The 17313-nt window shown below is 56.7% G+C and overlaps 3 protein-coding genes across 5 annotated transcripts; 2 read left to right on the top strand and 1 right to left on the bottom strand.

Moving 5' to 3' along the window:
- Positions 1-33: 33 nt before the first annotated feature.
- On the top strand, positions 34-11109 carry Slc17a7 (solute carrier family 17 member 7). 2 transcript variants are annotated; one of them, XM_041650523.1, is made up of 13 exons: positions 34-260; positions 4475-4727; positions 5291-5365; positions 5565-5683; positions 5928-6042; positions 6119-6206; positions 6328-6414; positions 6505-6647; positions 7497-7646; positions 7748-7880; positions 8468-8578; positions 8913-9040; positions 9767-11109. In XM_041650523.1, the coding sequence occupies exons 1-13, from the start codon at positions 199-201 to the stop codon at positions 10076-10078; spliced, it is 1776 nt and encodes a 591-aa protein (XP_041506457.1). In that variant the 5' UTR covers positions 34-198; the 3' UTR covers positions 10079-11109. The 2 variants fall into 2 exon arrangements, with proteins under 2 accessions (XP_041506457.1, XP_041506452.1); XM_041650518.1 differs by lacking the exon at positions 5291-5365 and having other exon boundaries at positions 36-260.
- A 256-nt stretch (positions 11110-11365) lies between these two features.
- Positions 11366-15440, bottom strand: Gfy (golgi associated olfactory signaling regulator). Its single transcript, XM_041649786.1, has 5 exons — positions 15303-15440; positions 14475-14648; positions 12660-13822; positions 11981-12154; positions 11366-11559 (listed from the first exon to the last, which is right to left on the bottom strand). Exons 3-5 carry the CDS (start codon positions 13801-13803, stop codon positions 11366-11368), a joined length of 1512 nt encoding a protein of 503 aa, XP_041505720.1. The 5' UTR covers positions 13804-13822; positions 14475-14648; positions 15303-15440.
- A 799-nt stretch (positions 15441-16239) lies between these two features.
- On the top strand, positions 16240-17106 carry Pth2 (parathyroid hormone 2). 2 transcript variants are annotated; one of them, XM_041660329.1, is made up of 2 exons: positions 16240-16541; positions 16757-17106. In XM_041660329.1, exons 1-2 carry the CDS (start codon positions 16375-16377, stop codon positions 16872-16874), a joined length of 285 nt encoding a protein of 94 aa, XP_041516263.1. In that variant the 5' UTR covers positions 16240-16374; the 3' UTR covers positions 16875-17106. The 2 variants fall into 2 exon arrangements, with proteins under 2 accessions (XP_041516263.1, XP_041516253.1); XM_041660319.1 differs by having other exon boundaries at positions 16700-17106.
- The last annotated feature ends 207 nt before the right edge of the window (positions 17107-17313 follow it).

Below are 17313 nucleotides of genomic sequence, written 5' to 3'. Positions count from 1 at the left end.
CGTGAATGCCCCGCCCCGCCCCGCCCCCCGACGTTCAGTCCCGCAACAGCCCCGGGCAGCTGGCACTCTCAGCCTGGTTCCCCCCCGAGCGGAGCTGCGGGGCCGGGCCGGGCCGGGGCGGACCCCGGGATCCCGGACGCGGCCGCCCGGGCCCGCGGGCGGGGGGATTGGCAGGGCACCCGAGTGGGCACAGCCACCATGGAGTTCCGGCAGGAGGAGTTTCGGAAGCTGGCGGGGCGCGCCCTGGGGAAGCTGCACCGGTGAGCTTGGTGGGGTTCCTGGGAGGGGAATGATGAGGATGCCCCCTTTCCACCCTGGAGCAGACGGACAGAGGGAAAAGAGAGAGGACACCCTGGCATGGTGTGGGGAGGCCCACCCAGCTGTTCAGGATTCCGTCCTGTGGATGCTGTTATCCCATCCTGCCTGGTCCATTATCCCCCCCCCCCCTTGCACCTCCTGGGGCTTGCCTTTTTCTTTGAGATTGTGTATCCCTCCCTATTCTCTCTCCACCTGTCTTCTGTCTTTTTACTTTAGATCTGTCTCCCCTCCCCGGATTCCTCTTCCCCTCACCTCTGGGTCTCTGTCCCCTCCCTCTGACCAGGAGCCACTGGTTTCAGTCCTGACCCTTCCTCTTGCACCCCTCCCGCTCTTCCTCTCTGGACCTCTGGTCCCCACTTTGATCTCTGTCTCTCCCTGGACTGCTATCTTCCCACCCTGGCTCTCCCCATCTCTCCTCTTTCTCAGGTTCTGTCCCTAGAGGCATTTAATCTGGAGCTAAAGCGGATTGGGGCTGTTGGTTCTTGTCCTTGAGGGGGGTTAAGCTGAGAGGAAAAATCTGGGGTATCCCAGGTTCTGGGGGGTGAGGAAATTTCAGGCCACAAAAACCAAATTAATCTTGGGGAGTAATATGGACTTCCCAAGGGAGATAGGCTAGAACTGGGTGAGATTTGCTTCCACCCAGAACCACGATTCCTATGACCCCAGTGTCCCTTGAGGTAGCCTGGACACTTCCCAGCCCCTCACCCCTAACCCCAGCTCTGGCTCTAAGTCAGAGAAATTACTCAGCTCCTGAGAAGCCTAAAAATATCTATCCACAGTGCGGGGAGGAGATGGCCTCGTGGGCATGGTGCCCTTAGACCCCGGTTCCTCCATACAGGGCCCTGGTCCATCTTTACATGGTCCTCGGTGATCTCACTGGGCCACTTGAGCCCAGTGCCAGTCTGATAGTCCACCTTGCTCTGGCTCACCTGGCTCCAAAGTTAACCCCACCCTCAGGTGACATGAGAGGGAGACAGGAAGGTGCAGTGGGGGGCAGTGGTGAAGGGGGGGCTGAGGTGCTCCACCCAGTGAGGGGCAGTGATGGAGGGGGGAGCTGAGACACCTCACCTCTCGGTTTTCCAATTCCCAGCCCCTCCCCACCCTTTTTTCTCGCCTCCTTTCACGAGTTTCTCAAAATACACCAGTGTGAAGTCAGGGGAGCTAGAGAGAAAGACATGCTGGTGGAGGGGGCTGGAGGGGTGAGAGCAGGAAGGAGATGGTCCTCAGGTCCTCCTGCTTAGTCTCTCCATTTCCTTCTGGGTCCCCAGCCTTGTCCATCTTCTTCAACCTCAGAGACCCCAGGAGAAGCAGCAGAAAGTTGGGGAGGGGGCAAGCATTTATTTGCTTACAAAATCCAGAATTCCCTTTGACAGTGGAGGGGGGTCAATGACTGAGAACTAAAGGTATCAGTTGAACACAGGTCATTCTCCTGCCCAGCCGGAGCGAGAGCTAAGAGCTGCAGATGGTCCTGGAGACCCAGATGAGTGAGGCTTGCTGGGGGCTGGCGGTGTCTTTCGGACCAGGTAACCCAGGATGACTTCGGACAAAGAAGAGCCAGGAGCCAGGGAGCCTTGCTTCTTTGGGTCAGGTTCTGGGCAGGGCAATGTTGGGGGCCAGGACTGGATCAGGCCCAAGTTGCTTTCCTCCTGTGTGACCTTGGACCTGTGACATCTGTTTTTGGAGTCTCAGTTTCCTAGTTCTATAATAGGAAGAAACCAGAAAAAAAAAAAAAAACTACCAAGGCATAGGGAGAAGGAGACACAGGGAGTGGGCAGGTATCTTCAGAGAGCAGTTGAGACACGTCTTCCTTTGGGGACACACCACCCTAAGGAACACTTTGCCTCACCAAGTCCTTGGCCTAGTTGGGGTCATTCAGAGAGGAGATGGGGCTTCTTTGTGACTCTTGTTATTCTGAGACAAGGGCTCCGGTAGCCAAGGCTGGCCCCTACACTAGTCACCTTGCCTCTGTCTCCCCAGTGCTGGGATTGGATGCACATATCCCCTGGCCTGCCTCACCTGCACTGCCCCGTGTCATGGCCAGCTGTTTCAGAATCCCTGTCTGAAAACCCTTAGCGAGATCCCACACCTAATGTAAACAGCACATGTCGACATTCCGGGGCTAGGCCTATGCCTGCAGTTTCAGTCAGTCAAATATCAGAAATCAGCCTAGGTCAAACTCCAGTCTCACAGGTAATGTTCTCTGGAGGGCGAACGTGCGGGGCCCTCCAGCCTATGTTCATTCTGGGGCGTTGAGTCCCAGTCTTTGACGCCTCCCTGTTTCTTTCTATCTTCCTTCCCTTGGTGCTCTCTGCACCCTCTCTCTTTCTATCCCCAGGCCAACCCCCCTTTTCTGACAGGCTCTCATGCACCCCTGGCTGGGCTGGAACTCAGAGAGACCCTGCCTCTGCCGTATTGTACTGTAGCTAAAGGTGAGCATCCCCATATGGCTTGTTTTGTTGAGACAAAGTCTGGTGTTAGCCAGGCTGGCTTTAACTATGTTGCCAAGGATGACTTTGAACTCCTGATCCTCCTGCCTCTGCCAAGTGTTGTGATTACAGCTGTGCACCAATACACCTGGTATATGCAATGCTGGGATTAGAACTCAGGCCTTCGTACAGTGCTAGGCCAGCACTCTGCCAACTGGGCTCCATCTCCGCTGTCCCTCATCGTCTCACTCGGTAGCCCAGGCAGGTCATGAAATTGCAGCAATCCTCCTGCCTCAGCCTCACAAGTGCTGGGATTACAGGCCTGGTTTCTTGCCTGCCCCTCCCCACCTCCTTAAGTGTTCTTTGGTCCCCCCTCCCCCCAGCCCGTCTGGCTGTTCTTTCCTCCCCCGCCCTAGTCTCCCTCGCCTCCATCTGTTCTGGCCCCTTCCTGGGATCCAGCCCGATCCCCTGACTGCCTACCCACCTCCGAGGGGCTGCGTTGAACTTTCGAGGTCTCCATACTTCAGGGACCTCACTGACCTTGACTGTTAGTTAGTCCTGAGATCTCCTCATCTCTCCATTTTCTGATATCAGAGACTCTGCCCACCTCACCCACGTCTGTGTCTGTTACTTGAATGTCAGTTAGTTTCTGCTCTCTCTCCTGAGTCTGTCTGTCTTGTTCGCTGGCCCTCTCTCCCTTTCTCCAGGTCTCTGTCATCTTTCGTTGTTTCTCCCTCGTTCTTTCTCTCTCAGTCTTCAGCCTTCCATTAGGTTCCTGCCCCTTCCCCAAGTCTTTGGCTAGTTCTCTGTCTACCCCCACGTTTCTGCCCCAGTCTTTGTCGCCCCATCTCAGCAATCTCCCCACACCCCTCTGGTCTCTCCCCATCTGTCTCCAGCAGCCTCTCTCTGGCCAGGAGACAGCCCCTCCATGAGCCCTATCCTTCCTCACACTCAATCCTGGATGCAGATCGGGCGGAGGCGAGAGTCATGCTGGGGAAAGAATGCGCCAGTCTCCCTACCAGGGCCATCTGTCCCCTGCCAGGACACCAGCCATCACTCCCCCTCCCTGCTCCTGAGGCTGACAGTCTGAACCCTAGATTCCCCAGGGGGCTCAAGTCAGACTCCCAAACCCACATGTGTGGGAACGGACTTCAGCCCCATATCTGGGGCTTAGAAGCAGGGCAGGGCGACCAGGGGGAGGGGTCTTTATATATAGCAGAGGTGGCTTGGAAGCATCTGCTTTGTTGACACCTTTGCACGCAGGTCCCTCCTTTGTACCTTTGCTGACTCAAATAGACTCAAATCTGCATCTGCTGGAGGGGGCTGGGGACAGTCCTGGAGCTTGCAGTAGGGGCTTGCAGGCACCTGCTCTTTGATTCCAAAGGATAGTGTGGAATCTCTAACTCTCTAGTGGAGAGAGGGGAGAAGGCTGAGGAGGTGATTGAAGATCTTGACCTTAGAGCGGAATCCAGGCAGGAGAGAGCTGGTGGTCTGGACTCCTGGGACTGGAAGGAATTCCGAGGTCTGACAAGAGACATGGGTTTTGCCATGCACTGCTGTGTCGCAAGGAGGAGAGGGAACCCTGAGTTCTTGGATGGAGGGAGGGAAAGACAGGTCTAGAGATGCCTGCATCCTAGTGAGGGCAGCCAAGCAAGGTTAAGCCGGGAACCCCTGTGTCACCGGTAGGAGGGGCCTGGACTGCTGAGTCTTTGCTTCTCGCCGCCCTGCAGGTTGCTAGAGAAGCGGCAGGAAGGCGCAGAGACACTGGAGCTGAGCGCCGACGGTCGCCCAGTGACCACGCACACTCGGGACCCGCCTGTGGTGGACTGCACCTGCTTTGGCCTGCCGCGCCGCTACATCATCGCCATCATGAGCGGCCTGGGTTTCTGCATCAGCTTCGGCATCCGCTGCAACCTGGGTGTGGCCATCGTGTCCATGGTCAACAACAGCACGACCCATCGTGGGGGCCACGTTGTGGTGCAGGTAGCTGCTCTGACGAGCCCTGCTCACGGCACATGTTGGCACAAGCGGCCAGTTCACACTCCTTCCCAGCTACAATTCCGTGGTCCTGCCCATCCGTGCCTCTCTATAGATCCGACCTTACTCTTGCAGTCCCTGCCTTCCTAAGCCCCGCCCTGGTATAAAGAAAGCCCCGCCCCTTTTCATTCCGGGTTAGGAACGGGCACCCTGGTATTGGGTTTGATATTCATTACCTCGGTTCACTTTTGGCCCTTGTAACCAGTTCACTCACATCTGTGTCCCGCGTTTACGTCCCAGGGTTACATGCACACAATTTCACTCCTGTCTTGAGATCCTTTCCAGACTGACCTCTGCCTTTGTCCACCTGATTAGTTCTGGCTCACACATAAAGCCTCGTCCAAGCTCAGATTTATGCTATTTTAACTTGGGTATTCCAGAAGCCATGCCCATAATTGGGAAAGAAAAAAAAAATCTTAGTTTGGTCTGTAGCTTACCTGAGGCCCCAACCTTTGCTGCAATTTAGTAAGGAACACCCCTAATTTAGCTGCTTCTTGGGCCCTGCCTAGAGCCCATACAGGTCTGTCCACAAACAGGAGGCAGTCACCCCTACACTTGGGGAAGTTCAGGGAGGGGACACTGAGGTAAGCAAGCAAGTAGAACTAGGCAGCAGAGCTTGTAGCTAAAATGTAAGCCCTGGCAACAGAAGGGCGGAGCTCCAGTGAGCTCTGATTGGCAGGCTTGGGGAAGGGGAGGGGATCTTGTTGCTGATGGTCTGTGGGTGCCGATTGGTGGAGGGACGAGTCTGGAGGGTGGCTAGTTTGCTGTGTATTTGACCCGCAGAAAGCCCAGTTCAACTGGGATCCAGAGACTGTCGGCCTCATCCATGGCTCCTTTTTCTGGGGCTACATTGTTACTCAGATTCCTGGAGGATTTATCTGCCAAAAATTCGCAGCCAACAGGTACAGTGGTGGAGTCTCGGGGTGGGGGAAAGTGCAGTTGTGTGTGACGGAGCTCCAGCGAGCGAAGTCCTGGACTTGGCTGCAGGAAGCTGGGAGGGTCCCTGTTTGAGGGCAAATCTCAGGTGGCCTTGAGTCCTGTTGTGGGCAGGAAGAGCAAAATTTTAGGGGCGCTGGGAAGGCTAGATGGCTGGGACCACAATGCCTGCCTCACTGCTCCTGCCGTCTCCCCCACCTTTTCCAACAGGGTCTTTGGCTTTGCCATTGTGGCTACCTCCACCCTAAACATGTTGATCCCCTCAGCAGCCCGTGTCCACTATGGCTGTGTCATTTTCGTGAGGATCTTGCAGGGATTGGTGGAGGTAAAGTCTGTCCCATAAGCCCTGCTCCCCTCTGTGACCCCGCCTCTTCTCGTTGACCTCCGTGCTCCCTCCCTAGGGGGTCACATACCCTGCCTGCCATGGCATCTGGAGCAAATGGGCCCCTCCCTTAGAACGGAGTCGCCTGGCGACGACGGCCTTTTGCGGTGAGAAGGGGCTGGGGGCCGGCTCCTGTGTGAGGGGGGCTGAGCTGTGATCTCAGCTTAGGTGGCAGATTCCTGGGTCCAGGGAAGACAGGCCTGTTTTCTACCCTCGTCGTTCCCTTAGGTTCCTATGCCGGGGCAGTGGTTGCCATGCCCCTCGCTGGGGTCCTGGTGCAGTATTCAGGATGGAGCTCTGTCTTCTATGTCTATGGTGAGGGACTTGCATGCATGGCTCTGGGTGGCACCGGGCTGAGTGAGGCCGATGTCACCCTGCTCCCATCTCCCTCCTGCCCACCCCCAGGCAGCTTCGGGATCTTCTGGTACCTATTCTGGTTGCTGGTCTCCTATGAGTCCCCTGCACTGCACCCCAGCATCTCAGAAGAGGAGCGCAAGTACATCGAGGATGCCATCGGAGAGAGTGCCAAGCTCATGAACCCTGTGACGGTTGGTTGTGAGGCTGCTGGGCAGGGCAGAGAGGAGGGTGCTGGCTCAAATCTCAGAGGAGACAGGACTACGAGCAAAAGGCTGGGGCCAAATGGGGGGCGTGTCATCCCAGCAACTTGGGCTGAGGCAGGAGAATTGCAAGTTCCAGGTCAGGCTATAAAGTGAGTTCAAGGCCAAGCTAAGAAATTTGGCAAAAAGTGGGTTAGGGGTGTAGCTCACAGAATCCCCCAGTGAGGGGTGGAGTGTGGCTCAATGACAGAGTGCCTGCCTAGCATACATGAGGTCATGGGTTCTATTCCCACTACTGAAAACAAACAAACAAACAACAGAAAAGATAATGAAAATAGCTGGGCTAGAATCCATGTTAGGCTGGATGGAGTTGAGACCTAGAGTTAGGATAAGGTGGCTGAGTCAGGGCTGCAGAGGAGGCCTGGTGAAAAGCCGGCCAGGGGATTAGAACTCGAGGTATGGCTACACTCTGTGGAGTGACTGAGTGGACATTCTACTGGGCTCAGGTTTATGGGCTCTCATGGGGCTCAGCATCTGAAAGTGAAGGACCCCTGGGGTCAGGACCCTTCCTTCATCCTTACAATGCAACCTCAAAGCTGGAGGTTTAGAATTCCTAAGTCCCTGAGAGTAAAGATGAGGACCATGCCTGAGGCCCCAGTGAGCTATGGTGGGGTCCCTGAAGGGACATGACGTTCCCAAGCCCAGCATCTGTCTTAGCACAGTCTGCCTTCCCTCCCCTCCCCTTCCTTTCCCCTCCCCTCCCCTTCCTTTCCCCTTCCCTCTCTTCCCCTTCCCTCCCCTCCCTTCCCCTTCCCTCCCCTCCCCTTCCCTCCCCCACAGAAGTTTAACACACCCTGGAGGCGTTTCTTCACATCCATGCCCGTCTATGCCATCATTGTGGCCAACTTTTGCCGCAGCTGGACCTTCTACCTGCTCCTCATCTCCCAGCCTGCCTACTTTGAAGAAGTGTTTGGCTTTGAGATCAGCAAGGTTGGCGGGCAGGCATAGGGGACTCGGTGGGGGTGAGGGAGAAGGTGCCTGCATCCCCAGGTGAGCTTGGAGGAGTGGCTGCTCATGACCTGTTCTCGCAGGTGGGCCTGGTGTCTGCACTGCCCCACCTGGTCATGACCATCATCGTGCCCATCGGGGGCCAGATTGCCGACTTTCTGCGCAGTCGCCGGATAATGTCCACCACCAATGTGCGAAAGTTGATGAACTGCGGGGGTGAGTGGTGGGCCCGGGCGGAGCACAGCACAAAGAGGGGGTCAAAGGGCATGACCCCCGCCTGAGTAAGGGCAGCGTGCAACAGCTTCATGACTTCAGGATTGGAGACCGCCACGTGGAAATCTTAGGCGAATGAGTACAGACCCAGGTGGTGTAGAGATAATCCAAGCTGGAAGGGGGCGGGGCCTAAGTCCTACATAACTCTAAAACCTAGAGTCCTAAAGTGGCCATAACTGGGGTTTCAGGGAGACAGGTCATGGGTGGGGACCTAGCAAGATGGTTGAGAGTGGGGTCCCAGGCTTCCTTATGTGATAAGGACATAGATCTGAGTTGCAGAGTGTGGCCTAGTCAGAAGGTGGGATCACAGTGGGCCCTTTTAAGGCAGAGTGGCCAGAACACATGGACTGGGTTGGGTTTTGGGGAAGCAGGATCCACTCTGGTTTGGTGGAACTGGAGTCAGGTCTTCCGCAGGTCAGAGGTCACCAGATGGGGTCAACAGAAGGGGGCTGGGGTGAAACCGGCTGGGAATGTGTGCAGGGTGGCCAGTGGTGTCACAGTCGAGACTCAGGAGACTTGGTCCTTCACAGGCTTTGGGATGGAAGCCACGCTGCTGCTGGTGGTTGGATACTCACACTCCAAGGGTGTGGCCATCTCCTTCCTTGTCCTGGCTGTGGGCTTCAGCGGCTTTGCCATCTCTGGTGAGAACCCCAGACGGGTAGCTGGGGGTACTGGAGTCAGCACAGTACTGGAATGGACTCCTCAGGAGCAACACAGCTGTCTCAGCAGTGAAGACTTGCTACTCTCCCAGAAGACCTAAATTCCCGTTCCCACGGGCTACCTAACGGCCAGTAGTGAATCACGCACCCTCTTCTGGCCTCTACGGGCATTGCACTCACATGTATATATCCTCACAGACATGCACATAATACATATACGTTTTAAAAATGAGTGCCCCAGGAGAGCGGGGGATGGGGCGAGTATGACCCTGCATGAGGGTCTGGTGTGACGTTTGCTGACTTGATACCCCACCAGGGTTTAACGTGAACCACCTGGACATCGCCCCTCGCTATGCCAGCATCTTGATGGGCATCTCCAATGGCGTGGGCACACTGTCTGGGATGGTGTGCCCCATCATCGTGGGTGCAATGACCAAGCACAAGGTTAGCACAGACCTCCTGATGAATGCCTGGAACCTTCCAGTACCAGCCTCCCTCCTCTCCCTTTCTTTTATCTCTCCATCCATCTTTCTTTCTTTCTTTCTTTCTTTCTTTCTTTCTTTTTTCCAAGACAGGGTTTCTCAGTGTAGTCCTGGCTACCCAGGAATTTACTCTGTAGACCAGGCTGGCCCCAAACTCAGAGATTTTTATCTCAAAAAAACCTATTTTTATTAGTTTAATTTTTTTATTGACTTAGATCGTGTGAGCTATTTTGTGCTATGGGATATGTGTTCCCTCTTTCCACCATGTGGGTCCAGGGATAGAATCAGGCCTGCAGGGTGGTAGCGCCTCTAGCCGCTGAGCCTTCTCAGCAACGCAATTCTTTTTTTAGTCAGAGGCTCATCACGTGGTCCTGGCTGGCCTCGGACTCACAGGGACCCGCCTGCCTCGGCCTCCCGCGTGCCCACCCCTGGCCTCCTGTTGTTCTCAGTTGTGTATGCGCACGTGAAGTGCTGTGCCCACAGTGGCCGGGGGCGCCCGCCGGGTCATTGTGAGCTGCCAATGTGGGTGCCGGGAACTGAAAAAGCAGGAAGACCCCTCAACCGCCGAGCCATCTCTCCAGCCCCCATACATGTATTTTTAAGGAGCATCTCCTGTGGCCCATGCTGGCCCGACAGATGTGCCCCTCCCTCGTTTGACCTTGTGCCGTGTTGTGTTGTCTGCCCCCAGACTCGGGAGGAATGGCAGTACGTGTTCCTCATCGCCTCCCTGGTGCACTATGGGGGTGTCATCTTCTATGGGGTCTTTGCTTCGGGAGAGAAGCAGCCGTGGGCGGAGCCGGAGGAGATGAGCGAGGAGAAGTGCGGCTTTGTTGGCCACGACCAGCTGGCTGGCAGTGATGAAAGTGAGCTGGAAGACGAGGCTGAGCCCCCGGGGGCGCCCCCAGCGCCTCCCCCTTCCTATGGGGCCACGCACAGCACAGTTCAGCCTCCGAGGCCCCCGCCCCCAGTCCGGGACTACGGACCACGTGCCTCCCACTGATTGCAGTTTCCAGGACCTCCACTGACACACCTCTAGCCTGGCGGCAGTGTGGAGGAACCCGACTCCGCTCTGTCCTGCCTCAGGCCTAAGATGCAAGTCTCCCTCGTTAGCAGTGCTGTCCAGCCAACCCTCTTCCCTTCTCTCCTCCTCAAGGGGTGAAGCTGCAGTAGCGGTTTCATGATACCCAACCCCCCGGAGGTTGTTCTCCGCCTGTCTGCCTGTGTGGTTTCAAATCTCTCCTTTCAGGGCTTTGTTTGGATGGACAGTTCAACCCCTTTCTCTTGTGCTTTTGAGGTTCCACCTTTTCCTAGGACCCCAGGGATTCTCAGGCTACCCCAAGATTATTCAGCTGGTCCCCAACTCTGAAAGATCCATGATCATCCCCTGTCAGTTCCAGGGCTTTCCTGGAAATCAATTCTGCATTTCCCCGGTTGGTTCCACCAACCACCAACCTCGCCCGCCATTCCAAGGACCGATTCTCACCAGCGTTTTGAGGGGAAATGGCGGTTTCAAGTCCCACCACTCCTTCCTCCCCCCCCCCCCCCCCCAGCAGCAGCGGTTTGCCAGGCCTTGTCCTTAGTTTAGTACAATGTCCAGGGAAATGGCCGACGTGGCTCCGCTCACCCGTGCTCTTTTTCTGACTCAGTTTTCAGGTCTAAGTAGTGGCTGGAAGCCGTCACTTCTTCCCCTCCCCTGGGGGGGGGGGCGGTTTCAGGGTCTCCCTTTCCCCCCAAATCCTTGCACTTTACTCCCCTGGGTGGTACAAACTGCCCTCAGTTTCTCAGTGACCGTTTGTTGTGTCCCTCAGGGGCTAAATAACTCCAAATCCGGGGTGCTTCCCTCATAGACACCCCTCTTTCAGCTCAGCCCTTTCAGCTCAGCCGTCTGGGGAAGAGGTGGGAGGAGAGGAGCAGGTTGGGGGCAGGGGCTGCTCCCGGGGCAGGGCTGTGTCCTGGTGTCTGTCTCTGTGCCGTGAACCCTGCCCTGCCCTGCCCTGCCCCATCCACTCCCAATAAACGCTTTGGTGTACAGACTAGGCTGTCGCCGGATGTGGGTCCTCCATCGGCCCCAAGCCACGTCCTGGCCTAGGGAGCGCGTGTGTGCAGACCCTTGCTCCACCCCGGCCTCAGTTTCTCCACTGAGCCCTCCCCCCACCCCCGCCCTTCGCCAAGCACTGGGCGCAGATGCAGACGCTGGGGGGGGGAAGGTGGTTTATTGGGAAGCTCTGCTTGGCTCTGCGGCTCCTCTGGGCGTTGAGGCTGGCTCGGGCCTGCGGTGCTGCTGCCTTCAGACAAAGTTGGGAGACAGCGCGGCCGGCGACAGGGCTTCCAGGCGCTGCGGCCCGCGGGGCGGAGGGGGCAGCTTGGGCGGCAGTGCGGGCGTGGGAGGCGGCTGCTGCGTGGCGATGTGCGAGGGCACCCACGCGTCGGGGGCATAGAAGTAGAGGTCCACGGGGTCCTTCGGGGCGTCCAGGTGCAAGACTGCAGGGGCGAGGGTGGGGTCAGGCGTGTGTGTGTGTGTGTGTACACTGGGCTACACAGTGAGATCATATCTCAGAGGAGGAGGATGGTGGAGGGGGGAATCATTTCAGACATAGGGACCAGACTTTACACTTACCTGGGACAGGAAGGGGGTCTGTGTTTTTCTTTCTTTTAATTATTTTATTTCATGTGCACTCGTGTTTTGCTTGCATGTATGTCTGTGTGAAGGTGTCACACCACCTGAAACTGGAGCTACAGACAGTTATGAGCTGCCATGTGTGTGCTGGGAATTGAACCTGGGTCCTCTGGTAGCTTCTGAGCCATTTCTCCAGCCTGGGTCTGTGTTCTTTAGAAGGGAGTGCTAAGTCCCCAGAACTGGATAAGGCACCCTTAGGGCATCCCAGAGAGAGCGAGAACTCACCTGGCTCCTCCCCGCTGTCCTGGAGCCGGTGGTGTGCGAAGGACCTGTGTCTGGAGGCTCGGCGGTACAGACACCACAGCAGGAGGAAGATGCCAATTAGCATCCCGGTCCCCGCGAAGAACAGGCACAGGGCCCCACTGATGGAGCCTCGTGGGCGGCTGACCAGAGTCACCCCTGAGAGATGACACAGTCATTTGAACTGAGTGCTTCATCCTTCAGACCCAGCCTCCTCCCTCACAGCCAAGACTCCAGGCCCTGCGTTCCTCCCTCAGATCCACTGCCCAGGCCCAGCCCTCCTCCCTCAGACCCAGGATCCAAGCCCAGCCCTCCTCCCTCAGACCCACTGCCCAGGCCCAGCCCTCCTCCCTCAGACCCATCACCCAGGCCCAGCCCTCCTCCCTCAGACCCATCACCCAGGCCCAGCCCTCCTCCCTCAGACCCATCACCCAGGCCCAGCCCTCCTCCCTCAGACCCAAGGCTCCAGGCCTAGCCCTCCTCCCTCAGACCCATCACCCAGGCCCAGCCCTCCTCCCTCAGACCCAAGGCTCCAGGCCTAGCCCTCCTCCCTCAGACCCATCACCCAGGCCCAGCCCTCCTCCCTCAGACCCAAGGCTCCAGGCCTAGCCCTCCTCCCTCAGACCCATCACCCAGGCCCAGCCCTCTGCCTTGAGATCCTCACCAGTTTCCTTCACCCTTTCCACCACGATGATAGTGTTGACTGTCTCTCCTCGGCTGTGTCTCTGAGGGGCCTGCAGCATCCCAGGGGCTACCTGATTGGGCTTGTCTATAGGAGCTGGGGGGCCTGCAATCCGTGCTGAGGGAGGAGGGGTATCTGAATCTTTAGGGCCCGGGTTCTGGGGTACGTTAAGCTCTTTCGTTCCTAGGAAATCCAAGGTGGACAGGCCAGAAGTGGCAACTTGGGTGGCTGCAGGGGCTTCTGGGCTGGGCTCACTGGATGTGGCTGTTTCCTCCCTGAAGGTTGCTGTTGATTGGGCAGGCAGACTAGTGGTGGTTTCCAAATCAGAGCTCACAGCTGTCTCTGTTGCCTTTTGGTTGAGGATTGTGGGGAACTGTGTTTGGGGGACGTCAGTGGTATTGGAATTGTGGGTGATGAGAGATGCTGGCTGGGGAGTTTCTGTCAGGTCAGGATGAGTGGTTGGCAGTAAGGCAGAATTTAGGGTTCTGGGGGTACCAGGGTCATAGGTCCCTAGGGATTTGGAGCTGAAGAGTTGGGTGGGGCCAGGACTTGGTGTCTTAGGCTGTTCACCAGGAGTGATTTGGGGGGTATGTTCTTTGGGGGCTTCAGGGGAGTCTTGGTGTGCTGTTGGTGTAGGGTCAATATGCTCAGCGTTAGGAGATTCTGGGGGTGAAGCTGTGAAGGGGTCAGGGTTTTGGGTTTCAAGAAACCCAGACTGGGAAATTGCAGTCAGGTCAGGTTTGGGGGTCTCAGAAGATTCTGGCAGTGTTGCTTTGGAGGGGTTTGTTTGTGAAGCATTCTGGGATTCTGTGCCTGAGGTTGTGAGCTGGGCAGGCATGGGGGTCTCTGGAGAATCTGAGAGGCTGGGGCTGGGGATCTCGCTTAAGTTTTTCCTGGGAATATGAAGGGAAGCTGAAGGTGGTGTCTTGAGCTCAGGAAGAACTGTTGCAGGGTATCCGGGGGTGGGCCCGTCTCCAGAACTTTCTAGGGCACCAGTGGGCATCCTAGAGGGCTGGACCATCTCCTGGGGGTCAGAGCCCATGGGCAGAGAGGCTGGGGGAGCCGCCTTGGAACCCAAACAACCAAGGAGGAAGAGTAGGAAGAAGATGGGGCTGAAGGGCTGCATGGCTCAGAGAACTCTATAGCTGTGGGAGGAGGAGGTAGGAAGAGGTTAAAGCCAAAGCATCCTGGAGTCACACCCACTCCCAGGGGCCACACTCCCTCTGTCCAGGGACTCTAGCAAAACCCAATCTCAAGTCCCTGGTGTGGGCTGGTAGCTGTGGTCACTAAGGTTACAGGAGTTCAGGGATTTGGGAGTGGTAGTGCATTTCCCAGTGGGGTCCCTGAAAACTTGGGACATAATGATACCATGGCCCCACAAATGTTAGATTCTACCTTCAGAAGGTATCAGATGGCCAAGGGGACATGGGGTGACCTTCTCCTCCCAGGATGCTGGGGACTCAAGCTGAGTTAGAGGAAGTCTTTGAGGAAGACTCCAAGGCCCTGAAAAGGAAGCTACTGGGCTCTGAGTCCCACAGAGTGAAGGGCTGAGGGTTACGGGGGGGCAGGACGGACATGGGATCCCTGGACCATGGGTCAGATGATGTCTGGATCTGTGTTCCAGGCCTTTGAGAAGTAGGGATGTGAGGTGTAGACTCCTCGGCCTGATGGGGTCGGAGGCAGGACAGTAAACTCTGTCTCTGTTTATAGAGAATGGACCCATGGCTTCTGTGGTGGCCTAGAGATGGAGGAGTGAACGTGAGTGGGACAGGGTCACGGGGTCACGGGGTCTCTTACCTGTGCAGTGGTGTCCAGGACAGCAACAGATGATCAGCGCTAGACAAAGAGGCAGGCAGGGAGTGCTGCCGAATGGCGCTGGAAGGGGCAGGCACTAGGGTCCCAGAGGCACACAGGTGACGTACCTGCCCCCCTCCCTGGGGAATCTTGGGAGCCTAGCAACAAGCTGAAGTTCTTAAAGAAACAGACATAGGACCTCATCATTATGGCAGAGAAGGAAGTTAGGATTTAACCAAATTATTTTCCTTTTGAAGGCAAGGTTTGGCCAGGCATGATGGTACAGGCCTGTGATCCCTGTTCTTGACAGGCTGAGGTGGAATTATGAGTTCAAAGCCATCTTTGCATGACCATAGTGAGATCCAGGCCAGTCTGGGCTACCTAGCAGGACTATCTCAAAATAAAACAAGAGCCAGGCAGTGGTCCATGCCTTTGATTCCAGCATCTGGGAGGCTGAGGCTTTTAGGAAAGCTGCCACAAATTTGAGGCCATCCTGGGCTACAGAACCAGTTCCAGGCCAGCCTGGGCTGCAGTGTGAAAGCAAAAATAAAACCAACCAATTAAACATACACAAAAAAACCTCCTGAAAACTACCAACCCAACAGACACAAAACAAACTCCCCATGTATAAGAGCCCTGGGCCCAGTTGTGCAGTGGTGGTACACACGTTTAATCCTAGCAGTTGGGAGGCAGATCTCTGTGAGTTCTAGGTCAGCTTGATCTACAGAGCAAGTTCCAGGACAGCCAGGGCTACACAGAGAAATCTGTCTTGAAAACCAAAAAGTCCTGGGCCCTTTCCAATTTCCCCAACCAAACCCAAGTCCCTGGTACCTTTCCACTTTGATCCCACTAGGTGACTCTGTCCCCTTCACAATAAGGAATTCAGGCTTCCAGGTGTCCCCCTTGCCAGAACCCAGGGGTCTGAGGCCCTGTCTTGACCACCTTCAGGTTTGGGATCCCAGGCTTGGACCTCTCCTCTCAAGCTCGCACCCCCCTCCTTTTGCCCATGGTATGGGAGGAGGGTGTCTCTATTTGCCCCTCCTTTGAGATAGTCTTTGTAACACACACACACACACACACACACACACGCCTCAGATTTGCGGTGCTTCTCCTGCTTCTGCCTTCTGAGTGCTGACGTGAGGTGTACTGCACTATGGGGTGTCCTTGGGAGCCCCCTTTAAACATGTCTTATCTTCACCACATCCAGGTGTCCCTGGGGGGTGGGGGAGGAGGGGTAAGACAACCCTGTGGAAGCCCGGGGCCTCTGTGTCCCACTTCACAGAGGTGACTTCACTTGTTTACACACTGCTAGCTCTTCTCCCTCTCTCCCTGCCTGTCTCTGCTGAGCTCTCCTATCCTCTCCACACCCTCTTCTCTCAGCCTTCCTCTCCATCTCCAGAGCCCTCTCAGGCCTTCCTCTCTTCGTGTTATTTCCTTCCGAGGGCACCCTGTCTTTGTCTGGAGGTTATTCCTTCCCTCTTTCTCCTCTCAGATTCCTCTGCTCTCTCTCTTCTCTGCCTCTCTGTGTGTCCCCGACTGGTGCTCTAATGGTCCCCCTCTGCAGTCTCTATTTTTATCCCTCTGACACACCCCTTGTGTCCTTCTCTCTGTCTGTTTCCCCCATTCCCCTTCTTCAGTACCAGCTCTGGGTCCCAATTAGTTGGTGGCGGCCACAGCAGCAGAGGCCCCCACCAGGCCTCTCATTACCGCTGGCGGCTCCTAATGAGCGTGGGGTGGAGTGACCCCGCGCCCCCTGCCCGGCCTGCGTCACTGCCAAGGCGGGGGTTGTGCTGGTATATAAGGGGGGCTGTGAGCACCGCTGCCTGAGCTAACAGCACGGTAGGGCGCCCGGCGGGAGGCTGATGGTGAGTGTTGGACGGTGGGCTCCCAGGTTCAGGGCTGTATGACGATATCGAGATCCTGTCCCCTGTGTCCACAGGTGATGGAGACCTGCCAGGTGTCCAGGAGCCCCCGAGAGCGGCGGCTGCTGCTTCTGCTGCTACTGCTGCTTGTGCCCTGGGGCACCGGCCCTGCCTCTGGTGTTGCCCTGCCCCTCACTGGTGTGTTCAGGTAGGTGTGAGGTCCCCCGACTCCCGGGAAAGGGAGGAGACACCCCAAGGGAAGGCGAGATAACACGCTGGGGTGGAGGTGGGTTTGACGTTAGAACGCAGTGGGGCCTGGCGGTCCGTGGGGCCTGGCGCTCAGCCACTGCACTTCTCTTCCCGCAGCCTCCGCGCCCCAGGCCGGGCCTGGGCGGACTTGGGTACTCTCCTGTCTCGGCGCAGCCTGGCGCTAGCGGACGACGCAGCCTTTCGGGAACGCGCGCGCCTGCTAGCAGCCCTGGAGCGCCGCCGCTGGCTAGACTCGTACATGCAGAAGCTGTTGCTACTGGACGCGCCCTGAGCCCAATAAAGAGCCTGCCCCGCAGCGACTGCGCCTTCTTGCTGAGCCGCCCTGGCAGGGGTGTATGGGGAGGGGCCCCTTCTCGTCCTCGCTGGTTTTCGCAGCCTCCGGGGTCCCTTTCCGAGTCTTTGCTCTCTCCAGATTCCGTCGCCACTCTGCTCTCCTTTTATCACAGTCGTGGGGCCCTGATCCAGCTCTGTGACGGGTCGAGGTTTTCCTTTTTTCTTTTCTTTTTTTTTTTCTCGAGACAGGGTTTCTCTGTGTAAGCCCTGGCTGTCCTGGAACTCACTCTTGTAGACCAGGCTGGCTTAGAACTCAGAGATCCTCCCAAGTGCTAGGATTAAACGCGAGTGTCACCACCGCCTGGGTCAGGTTTTTTTTTTCTTCCCCCTTCCTAGGTTTTTCAAGATAGGGTTCCTCTTTGTAACAATCCTGGTTG

The sequence above is a fragment of the Microtus oregoni genome, unplaced genomic scaffold (genome assembly GCF_018167655.1).
Source record: "Microtus oregoni isolate MIOR12 unplaced genomic scaffold, Mior012 000000F_ref0000247, whole genome shotgun sequence".
Taxonomy (NCBI): domain Eukaryota; kingdom Metazoa; phylum Chordata; class Mammalia; order Rodentia; family Cricetidae; genus Microtus; species Microtus oregoni.
The sequence above is the reverse complement of the archived record's forward strand: the minus strand, read 5'-3'. Positions and strand labels throughout refer to the sequence as shown.

Bases quoted from the DNA above. Each gene is read 5' to 3' on its own strand.
- Slc17a7 (XM_041650523.1), top strand. From the start codon at position 199: ATGGAGTTCCGGCAGGAGGAGTTTCGGAAGCTGGCGGGGCGCGCCCTG. The intron at 6,207-6,327 runs GTGAGAAGGGGC...TCGTTCCCTTAG, and splicing joins GGCGACGACGGCCTTTTGCG to GTTCCTATGCCGGGGCAGTG. The intron at 6,648-7,496 runs GTTGGTTGTGAG...CCTCCCCCACAG, and splicing joins AGCTCATGAACCCTGTGACG to AAGTTTAACACACCCTGGAG.
- Gfy (XM_041649786.1), bottom strand. From the start codon at position 13,803: ATGCAGCCCTTCAGCCCCATCTTCTTCCTACTCTTCCTCCTTGGTTGT. The intron at 12,155-12,659 runs GTGAGGATCTCA...GTCATCTCTCAG, and splicing joins GGAAAGGGTGAAGGAAACTG to GGGTGACTCTGGTCAGCCGC. The intron at 11,560-11,980 runs GTGAGTTCTCGC...TCGCCCCTGCAG, and splicing joins GGACAGCGGGGAGGAGCCAG to TCTTGCACCTGGACGCCCCG.
- Pth2 (XM_041660319.1), top strand. From the start codon at position 16,375: ATGACGATATCGAGATCCTGTCCCCTGTGTCCACAGGTGATGGAGACC. The intron at 16,542-16,699 runs GTAGGTGTGAGG...CTCTTCCCGCAG, and splicing joins CCCCTCACTGGTGTGTTCAG to CCTCCGCGCCCCAGGCCGGG.